This window comes from Hippopotamus amphibius, chromosome 1 (assembly GCF_030028045.1).
Source record: "Hippopotamus amphibius kiboko isolate mHipAmp2 chromosome 1, mHipAmp2.hap2, whole genome shotgun sequence".
Classification (NCBI taxonomy): Eukaryota; Metazoa; Chordata; class Mammalia; order Artiodactyla; family Hippopotamidae; genus Hippopotamus; species Hippopotamus amphibius.
Genome location: NC_080186.1, coordinates 199186843 through 199197931, shown reverse-complemented (window position 1 = coordinate 199197931; position 11089 = coordinate 199186843). Strand labels below are relative to the sequence as shown.

Genomic DNA, 11089 nt, shown 5'->3' with positions numbered 1-11089 from the left:
TGTCTAATTCTTGAAATTCTGAGGCAGGGGGATCGAGGCGTAGACGGGCCACGCCCGGCTCCCGCTCTCCCGTTGCACAACTGCAAGCCTAGTCGGGGCAAGTCAAAGGCGGAACCGCGCGCGACCTCCAGCCCCTCCTCCGTGACCCGCGGGGAACCCAGCCGTCCTGGGGTGGGGGTGCGGGCATCGCCGGGAGAAGATTCGGGGCCGAGGGTGCTAAGTGGCAGGCCGAGAGGCCGGGACAGCTTCAGCCCGGGCGCCGCCAGGGGCGGGCAGGAAGGGGAGGGCCCAGCGGGGTGGGGGAGAGCCCCCGCGCGCATTCGGGGCCGGGTCGGAAAAGCTGCCTCACCGGGCGCGCCCGCCAGCCCCTCCGCTCCCTCCCTCCCTTCCCTCCCAGCGCTCCCCGCCCGGGCCTCCCTTCCAGTCTCCGCTGCGCCCTCCCGGAGGCCGCGCTCGCCATGTCCCAGCCGGGCCAGAAGCCCGCCGCCTCCCCGCGGCCCCGGCGCGCTGCGGCGGCCCGCCACACCCAGGAGGTGAGTGGCGCTCCTGCCGGAGCCGCAGGCCTGAGCGCGGGGAGGACCCCGGCCCCGCAGCCGCGCGCCGCCTTCTTCGGGGGTAGCCTGCCTGGCCTGCTGCCCCGTGCGCACCCTCCCGGGCCTGAGAAGGACTTGGGACTCAGCACCTGCCTCTGGGCAGGTGACAGGAGGCGGCTGGGGATTGCCGGGCCTGGGCCAAGTGCGCTGGGCGTGGCGCAGGCCACACTGGAGTTGGCCCGCGCCGGGAGAAGTTGGTCGATGAGACAGGGTGAAAAGCGGTTGAGATTAAAAGGGGAATAAAGTTCATTCGGGACCCCGAACTGTGTGGGGTAGTTCAACTAAAAGTGCGGGTTTCCGAGTAAAGTCCGGGCTCCAGGGCGTGGCTGCCTGGAGTAACAACACTTCTTCCCTAACCAGCCGGGAGCCAAATCGGGTGGGGCGGGGTCAAGCCGGCAGGGCAGGGCCGATGTGGCCCCGCCCAGATGCCTTTCCACACTGACAGCTGCGCGGTTGCAAAGCTTAGCGCCAGCCAGGTCCGGGGCAGGTGGAGTGTGAGCCCGGCCCCTGCCGCGCTGCACCGCGTGTCCTCGTCGGGTTCTCCGCTGCGCGTCTCAGAGCAAATCGGTTGTCACCATGGCATTCGCAAGCTGGTGGTACAAGACGGTAAATTGGAGCAATCGTGCCTGGGCAGGACTGGGAAAGGAATGTGCTTTGCTTTTCGGGGCGTGCGGGCGAGGTTATTGTCCAGAGTTTGGCGGGGAAGGGGTGGGGACCAGGTGCGACCTCCTCTCAGACCTTCAGGTTAGGTTCCGGGAGAAGCTGAGACCCACCCTGCTGTGGTATGTGCGAGCGAGCTCCGACGTGCAAGTCGGTGTGAGCAGACGCACCAGACTCAGTTCACGCTCATGAGTTGAATGGAACATGAATTGTTGCTGGAGGAATTCCGGCCTTGGACGCGGATTCCTGGATGAACTTAGATTGAAAGAGCTCAGATCTAGTGTTTGTTTTTAACTCATAAGTAAAGCTCAAAACTTTTAGAGGCATGTTGTTGGACGTGCATTCTCCAGTGCAAAGAAGAGGCAGCCGGGATGGGCGGCAAGGAGAAAATCCAAAACTCCAAGGAGCAGAAGTGACTGAGATCAAGACCCTTGTTGAGAATGAGGGCGGGGCGGGGGGGGGGGTGGTGGATAGAGAGACAACGAGAGAACGCTTGTGCTGCTCTGTACTTTATTACTTGGATAAGGGACAGAGATGTTCCATTTGTTTAGTGTACTGAATGCTTGTCCAACCAACTAGGTGTGATATCCAGTCAAGCTGGTACTTGTAATATTTTGAACCGGGAAGTGTGATTTAACATTACGATGCTTTACAAAAAAAAAAAAAGTTTTGTTGACAGAAAGAATAAAAATATTTATATCCCATTGATTTATGTTGAGAATTTAAAAAAATAAAGTATACCTATTTCTCAGCATGTGGTATTGGGAAAAGCAAGGGTGTTGTAATCAGACAGTATTTAGAGAGAAACATTGTGCTGTAATCAGTAAAATGTCCCTTTTCAGCCAATGGCCGTTCACTGAGCGCCTACTATGCGGCAGACCGAGTACTAGCCTCAAAGTGGAAAATAAGACAGAGTTTTTGTTCTCAAAGGGCAATGAGCCAACCTTTTCGAACCTGTTTCAACCTTTTGAACCTGTTTCCACATCTATAAAATGTGGGTGATGATAGGTACCACATAAGGGTTGGTGAAGACTAATTAGATTCATGAATCAAAGTACCATAACTATATACCTTTAATGATTGGAAATTCCTGTTTTCCTTGAGATGTTTCTTCATGAAAGCTTTCTGCTACATTTTCTGGGTTTTTTAAATCTAGCATCTTATTGATGTGCTAAAAGCAAAAGTTTGCTTTGAATCATTATTTTCCTAAGGTTCTTGTCAAAATGTACCACATGAATTATCTGCAGATAGGCATGGCAGTTAATATGGATGGTTCAGAGTTAAGATCGGTCTTCTTCCAAATTCATGATTCTCTAAAGGAAATTATGCTGGAATATTTGGATGAAAATAGTTTAAATCTGTGTTTTTAACCCTGTTATGTTTAGGCATAGTCTGACATTTTTGCTAAAACCTCTCATATAATCCAACGTTGGAACTATTTTAAATTTTTTTTTATGCTAGTAGGAACCTCCTAGAATCAGAAACCTGCCCGTGATCAAACTTTGACTTTTCCCAAACTAGTGCCGTTCAGTAGAACTATAGTGTGAGCCACACGTATAATTTTAAATTTTCTAGTAGTCACATTAACTGACAGGTGAAATTAATGCTAATAGCATATTTTATTTAACCCACTATATCCCAAATGTTACTATTTCAACATGTAATGTGCAAATCATTGGGACATTGCATACTTTCTTTTTCATATTAATTCCTCAAAATCCAGTGTGTATTTTATACTTAAAGTACATCTCAATTCACACGACACATTTCAAGTGCTCAATAGGCATGAGTGGCTAATGGCTACAGTATTGGGACAGGCATACATAGCTTTAGACATCGGTTTCTAACCGTTTTCATTTGATGGCTGTGAGGGGATGACCACAGACCATTTTGAGAATTAAATGAAAGTTGTGGACCATTTTCCCACAACAAAATACACACATACACACACAAAAGCCCATCCATAATCCCCTAAAGATCTATGGAGCCAATTTATAACATACATATACACAATTTATATTATTATATACTATTATATACAATATTTGTACAATTTATTAATATAAAAGTTCTTACAAAAACACACTATATTTAATACATGTATGTATATATTATGTGTATGACATATGTCATGCCTTTGGTAAATCCTATTATTAAAATGTCTTTATGGGGATCCTATACTGAAAAAGATTATGAATGATCTAACTTTAAAACTTTAGGCAGAATAAGATAAAATAATTGAAAGATGCGTCTATGATGTGTTATAAGGGACTGCCACCTATAAAGCCCGTCAATGAAACATTACAATGTGTATTTCCCCACTGAATACCATCAATATTACTAATCTTATCTTTTGAAGAACTATGTGGTTTTAGTTAAAAAAAAAACTTACAAAGCTAGATTTGAAGAACCTCTGATGAACTTGGTGATGATGCAGCACGAAGGAGAGTAAATTTAGCTGGTTGACACCAGTAATCACATTCCTGAGTCATAAATTGACTCTATTAGACCATGTTAATTAATGGTGTTTCTTAGCCTAATTAGGCCTATTGGTCCAATGGCAGTGTGATCAAGGAGCTCAAGTCCTTTGGGAGGCCCCATCATTGTGGCCAGCCTGGAAGAGTATCACGAGCCTTCCCTGGCAGGACAGACCACTTGACTGCAGTGACTTTTAGGAGTAAGGAATGCAAATTATAGATTCTGCAAAAAGGGCACAGGGTGCTGGGAGAATGGAGGTCACACAACTGTCCTTTTTTATTTGGCAGTTTCTGAATTGGTTTGCTTCTCATTGCAGATAAGACTTAAGAGTATGCCTGAGGATATTATTCTTTAATCAGTTTTGATACTTCCCAGAAAGTTAATTATATTTTACAAGTACTTTTTAAAGGATGATGTAGCTTCCTGGTGGTGGAAACAGTTGGTGGCCACTTGAGATTCCAAGGTGAACTGGTGGGTAATTAGTTCTGAGTAGGCTGTCTCAATGGAATAGAAGACTTCTCTAAGCAGTCCATTGTTATTCTATTTTTTTCCTTGAGGTTTTCAAATTTTTATTGTGGTAAAATACACATAATATAAAATTTACCATCTTAACCATTTTTGAGTGTAAAGTTCAGTGGAATTAAATACATTCATAATTCTTGTACAACCATCACTACCATCTAGCTCCAGAACTATTTTTATCTTGTAAAACTTAAACTCTATACCCATTAAACAATGAATTATCATTCAATTTACATATCCACATTTGAATACATAAAACTGTATTCAAGTATCTGTGTCCCGTATCAGTTTTTATTGTGTTGTAAGAACATTTAACATGAGATCTACCCTTTTAACCAATTTTTCAGTGTACAGTACATTACTGTTGACTGCAGGTACAATGCTGTATAGCAGACCTCTAAAGTTTATTCATTTTTCTTGACTGAAACTTTATGCCTATTGATTAGTAACTTCCCATTCTCCTCTTCCCTCCGTCCCTGGAAACCATCATTCTACTCACGCTTTCTGTTTCTATGATTTTGACAACTGTAGGCACCTCACATACGTGGAACTATGCTATATTTGTCTTTTTGTGACTGGCTTATTTCACTTAGCATAATGCCCTCAAGATTCATCCATGTTAAAGCATATGTCAAAATTTTCTTCCTTTTAAGGCTAAAATATATATATTTGCTTATCCATTCATCTTTCAGTGCACACTCAGGTTGCTTCCATGTATAGCTATGTTTTGAGGAGCCACCTTACTGTTTTCCACAGTAGTGGTACCATTTTTGCCTTCCTCTTCCCAGTACACAAAGCTTCCAGTTTCTTCATAAACTTGCCAGCACCTGTCCCACTGCCTTCTGACCTCCAGTGTCTCTAAGAAATCTGCTTACAATCTTATTGAGTATCCCTTATATGTGATAAATCATTTTTTATTACTGCTTTCAAGATTCTCTCTTTGTCTTTCAACAGTTGGATTATGATATGTCTCCATGTGAATTTTTAGTTCATCCTACTTGAAGTTTGTTGAGCTTCTTGGTTCTTTATGTTTTTCATCAAATTTGGAAAGTGTTAGGTCATTATTTCTTAAAAGAGTCTTTTTCTCTCTCTTCTTGTTTTGGAACTCTCTCAGTGTGTAGGTTAGTCTACTTGGTGGTGTCCCTCAGGTCCCACAGGTGCTATGTACTTTTCTTTAATAATTTTTCTTTCAGTCGTTTCAATTGTCCTATCTCTAAGTTCACTGATTCTTTCTTCAGCCCCTTCAAGTCTGCCTTTGAATCCCTCTAATGAATTTCAGTTATTGTACTTCTCCACTCTAGAATTTCTTTTTGGTTTCTTTTTAGGTTCTTTATCTTTTTATTGATATTTCCATTTTGTTTATACATTGTTTTGCTGACTTTCTACACACTTCCTTTGGTTCACTGAGCATCTTTAAGACAGTTGTTTTGAAGTTTTTATCTAGTATATCTGCCATCTGCTTTTTCTCAGAGACAGTTTCTGATCTTTGTTTTGTTTTGTTTTGTTTTCCCCCCGTTTGCATGCTTATGATTCTTTTTAGGTTTAAAACTGGACATTTGAATCTAATAATGTGAAAGCTTTGGGAATCAAATTCTCTTCCTTCCCCAGGGTTTGCTGGTTTGTTGGTTTGTTTGTTTTGTTTTGTTCTTGATTGTCATAGGCTGTTTTTTGTGCTGAGGTTCAGCCAAAAGTGTACACTTAAGATCTTCTCAGGTCTTCTCTGATCCTGTACCTTTCCCTGGGCATGAGCAATCAGTGATCACAGAACATATCCCCAATATTTGGAGGGCATAGTCCTTTTTGCCTTCCTGGTCCCAAGCTGCATGCTCTAATGCACAGTAGCTTGCTGTGAGTTGGGGATGGAGAATGGGCAGCTGTTGCTAAGCTGAGCTGAAATTGATGGAAATTAACCAAAACTTACCATTTAAACCTTCCCCTGGAAGTTGCTAAGTCCTTGATAGACTCCAGAATTTCAAAATAGGTATATCAGACAGATTCTGCCAGTGGGATTTTTGTCTAGGTGGGGAGATGGATTCCTGGTGCCTCCTACTTCACCATCTTCCAAGAATCCTCTCTTTAAAATGTTCTAAGGATTGAATTCCTGTTAATGTGATTCTAAAGCTCTGTTCTTCAAGTTATCTCATAAAAACTTACCCAGGAAGCTTTACAGCTACTGTAAAAGAAAAAATGTCGTGTCCTTCAGTTAAAAAAAATGTAAAATAATTCCATCCAGTGAGTACCTTTTATGTAAGTTGCCTCATCAGATGGGAAAGCCATTTAACCCAAGAAGAAAGAGAGTCTATGGTTAGAGTTTTCCTAAAATTTATGGAATTCATTCTGACTGTGGAGAACGTATAGAACACAAAAATGATTTGGTAAAGGCCGAAGATGTTCACAGTTGCTTATTGTCCACCTACGATGTGTCAGGTTTTGTACAGGGTGCCGTGGACACAAAAATTGTGCTAATAGTCCATTCCTGGTCTTCTCCTGCATTTATCATAGATAAAAATCACAAGCACATCCTAATGACTACTACAAAAGCAGCAAAGTAACTATTGAAATTCTCATGGCATCATCTTTGACTTAGAGGAAGTTCAAAAAGCCTTACTGCAGGTGGATTCCCTAAGCTAAACATGGCAGAAAGGCAGTCAATGCTATTTGTGAAAACTGGACAGAAAGACGGTGTGCCCTTACACTTCCACCTGGGCATATCCACCTGAATGTTAAAATGTTAGAGAAAAGCATATGGAGTTCAGGTGAAAAATGGGGATTTCAGAATTATAGTTAATCTTTAATATGTCTTCTTTTATATTAGAACCTCAAAGAAGGTTATCCTATATTTCTATAGTTTGATAACAAATGTTTTTAGAGAAGCAGAAAGATATCATGCATTACACCTTTCATTTACTTACTTTTCTAAAAAATAATTATTCTTCCCACAACACCTAACACACAGTGGCCACTCGGTGATTTGTTTTTTAGTAAATGAACTCTTCCTCTCACACTGACCTTCTCCATTAGTTTGGGGTTTTCAGTATTAAAAGAAAGTAAAATGGCTAGGATATTTCCTTTGTGTGACTCTAGGGAGATACATATTCTTAAGGTAAGATTCAAAAAAATTTTAAACTTTTTAATCACAGAAGAGAGAATAATATAATGCACTCCTCATGTAGCTATCACCTTCTATAATTATCAACATTGTAACATTGTGCCTATCTTGCTTTATCTATCCAACTCCCAGCCCCACCAACACACACAGACACACACACACACACGCACGCACACACGCACCACACCCTTACAAAATATTTTATTGCGTGGGAATTGCACATTAAGTATTATCCCTGTGACCAGCTTGGTGTATGTTGTTTGGAAAATAAATTATCTATTCCCTGTGTACTTTGTTGCCTTATTTGTAATATGGAAATGTGAGACTAATATAATGCAGTGTCATGAGATAGGCAAAGTACTCAACATAAACTTATCAGATGAATCTGGTTCCTTTGTACTTATGAAAAGTAAAAAACTAAATTCTCTGCTGTATTATTTACAGCCTTAGAAAATGAAGCCTTAAACCTTTGCTTACTTCTCATATTCATTTTATTGTCTCATAATTCACCACAATCAGATCGATGCCAGAGAAAAAGAAGGGAGTGAAATAACTCCTATTGTTTTCTTAAAATGACTGAGGCGATGAGCCAGGCTTCTCACTAACATCAGCTTGTTCCATACCTAAGCCAGCCCCTGGGGGAGGCACCATTACCTCCATTTTACAAGAAGAAAACACAGTGCAAATTGTTTGCTCAAGGTCTGGTAGCCTTTCAGAGCCACACTCCTTCTGCATATTAGAGTTTGTCAGGGAATGCAATGCGGGGAGTTGGTTACCCAGGTAACAGAAGAGGCAGGGAAGCCACCTGGGGTGGATGAGGCAACACAGAGATTAGAAGTCTCAGGAAGCTGCTCCCATTCCTAGAATGGAAAGACAGAGAGAGGAGCAGGATCACCCTGCAGAAGCTGAAACCACGGCTGGCCTGTCCTGCAGGAGCCGCTACTGGAGGGAGCCAGCACACATCCCTGCTACACCAACTGACCCGGGTCCAGGCAAGGAATCCACCTGAGTACAAACAGGTCCGCATGTACACTAGGGAGACTGTTTTAAAGCAAAACCAGCTTTGCATCTTGGGCCTTCTGTTTGTTTGCTGAACATTCTTGTTTTAGAAAGCAGAAAACATAACAAAAATAGATTTTTAAGGGATTTTTCAGGAAATATCAATTTCAACATTGTCTCAATTTTTCAAGCTATCTTTTCAGCTTTTTCATCTTGTAGCTAGTTCACTAACCTGAAAACAGCGAAAGTCCTTCTCAGGGAACACTTAGAGGTTTGTGAAGATGCAGTCATTCGATCAAGAGTTGTTTGTCAGACCCCTACCACAGGACTAGAAAAAGAGTATAATTTACCACCTGGTTGGGAAGGCAAAATACACATTTTTGAAGTAATCAGTAAGCAGGAGCGTATGTATACAACAAAGTGCTAATTTGTTTGCCTTACTCAGAAACTAGAGACTAATATGAAGGCATGATGACCCATTTATAGGGCAAGGCTCAGAACTTGTCAGGAAATGCTGGGTTGAACACAGGGCATTGGGTTCCTGCATTGAGCAATCAGTTTACCCAGGAGGCCCCAAGCTGCCCTGACCTGCCTGACCTAGGGAAGCTCCATGGGTGCCGACTCAGTGGGGTGATTGGAGGAGCAGAAACTTCCACTTCCTGCTGTGGTGCCCACAGATCTCTTCTCCAAACAGTGGTTTACAATCCTAGCTGCTTATTAGAATTAGCTGGGAAGTTTAGGAAACTATATCTGTGCCCAGGCTCACCCTGGACTAACTAAATTGAAATCCCTGGACTCTGGCTTGAGAGTTTCCAGAAGTGCTCTGGGTGCTTGTGACCTGCACTGAAAGATGAGACCCATAGATAAATGAAGGCTTTCTGATCCTTAGGAAGCACCCTCCAACCCCTTCCCAGACAAGCCTTTGTCTCTGTGTGTAGTGGTGGTGCCGTGAGGGAGGGCACCAAGATAACCTTTCATTGCTTCGTGATTTTGCCACAGCTGTCACTGGACATGCAAATGTTAACCTCTATTGGCATTCTCCAAGCTACAGAAGGAAAATCTTCAAGCTGTTTTCAGATAACCTTGACTGTTTTCTTAAACAGCTTTATTCGGATATAATTCATAATTTACCCATTAAAATATACAACAACAGTTTTTTTAGTATATTCACAGGGTGGTCCAAGCATCACATCAATTTAATTTTACATTGTTTTTGTTAGCCCCTAAAAGAAACTCAAACACCTTTTCTTTTAAATTAAGCAGAGGCATTTCAGAAGCACACTAGCGTTTGGTCCTCTTTCACAACTGAGCTTGGGCTTGCAGAAGCTCAGTTTCTGTCTGTCTTCCTTCTTTTTTAATAGGTGTAGAAGTTTGATTTATATCTCATCCTATGATGTATACCCTCGTCTGTGCGTGTGTCAGGGTGAATCTGGGTAACCATGGGGAGGGTGTCCCAAAAGCTCCGGAGTCACAGCCTGGCACTGGCACAGGTCCTTAGCTGGGTGAGAGCACAGCTTCAAGCTTTATTGCTGCTTGTTCCTGTCGATTTCCTGACAGGTTTATGAGTTCACTGTGGCAGAAAATGTTATGCATATTAATGTTATCTTCTAGAATGAGGACAAAGGACAGCTGTACTTACCAAATATGTAGGGATGCCAGGAGGTGGAAACCGTTTGGAGAATTATTCCTTTTTGGGGCAAGACAGAAAAACCCTTTATCTGGTATTTTCCCTACCTCGGAACTCCTGTCACTCCATTCCTTCATCTGTCTTCATCTTAGCTCCAGTGTTTCCTGTCTTCCGGGGCTTTATCCTCCCAATGGAATGTTTCCTGCTTTAGGCTGGCATCTTGTACTTCCTGTCTTTGCCGCCTCTCCAGCTTCTAATATAGGATGAAACGTATAAGTGTTGTGTGTCTGATTAATTTTATAAAAACAAACCAGTTTTAGAATAGGAAGTTTTGTTTGGGTTTTGTTGGTTTTTTGGGTTGTTTTCCTTTTAGAGCATTGGATTGAGACTTTCTTGACGGGCATCAAAAGTTTTCAGCTAGCTTTGAACTAGATCCAGAGTAGCCCCGTCTCTGCCCACAGACCATAATCCAGATATGCAGTGCGACCCAGGAGGATCTAACCTTTCACATCCTTGATTTCTTTATCTGTAAAATGAGCTGCCAGTGTGTCCCTAGAGTTGGCTATGGCAGTAAAGGAGACCACACAGGGGAAATGCCCAGTGCTGGGCTTAGCACAAAGGAGGTGTTTAGTTTCTTTTCTCTCTTACAGAAAAGCCCATCCTGGATATTTCAGGTTTGTGGTTCAGTTCCCAACCTGTCACTCCTTCCCTTCTGCTTGTTTCTCTCACCTCTTCCCAACCCCCAACTACGTGTAGTGGTAGTAGTAGTAGACAAAGTTTTCTCTCTTCACTCTTTGAAAGTGAAGAGAGTTTGCTGCAGGTTCCTAAGCTGGATCACATTTGGCATATATCTTTCCCAAACATTTCATTTCACCAGCAGAATGGAAAGTTATGTGGAAAGTACTCAGTTATTCCATGAATTTAAAAATCAGGCACTTTGAATCTCTCTCAGTGAAAAGATATAACTTATTTTTATAATATGTCATTAATAGGCTGCTGAATATTGAATAAGCCCCAAGAAATGGTCAGGGCAATGATTCATTTATAAAGTTGCTATTTACTGGAAATTGAATGGCATTAGGTAATTCTTATTAATTCTGT

The 11089-nt window shown here is 42.4% G+C and overlaps 1 protein-coding gene and 1 long non-coding RNA gene across 8 annotated transcripts in view; one reads left to right on the top strand and one right to left on the bottom strand.

Moving 5' to 3' along the window:
* Positions 1 to 287: 287 nt before the first annotated feature.
* The window catches only part of CAST (calpastatin), a 114564-nt gene continuing 103762 nt past the window's right edge, over positions 288 to 11089 (top strand). Inside the window, exon 1 of one of the 7 annotated variants that reach the window (XM_057738738.1) lies at positions 288 to 533. In XM_057738738.1, the coding sequence (XP_057594721.1) occupies positions 459 to 533 (75 nt within the window). In that variant the 5' untranslated portion in view covers positions 288 to 458. Of the gene's footprint in view, positions 534 to 1039; positions 1200 to 11089 lie in introns of those variants that run through there. The other 6 variants (XM_057738711.1, XM_057738749.1, XM_057738773.1 and 3 more) reach the window with 6 other exon arrangements.
* Positions 8108 to 10128, bottom strand: LOC130855324 (uncharacterized). Its single transcript, XR_009054299.1, has 3 exons — positions 10001 to 10128; positions 8594 to 8689; positions 8108 to 8222 (listed from the first exon to the last, which is right to left on the bottom strand). It is a non-coding gene; the product is annotated as an uncharacterized LOC130855324 (long non-coding RNA).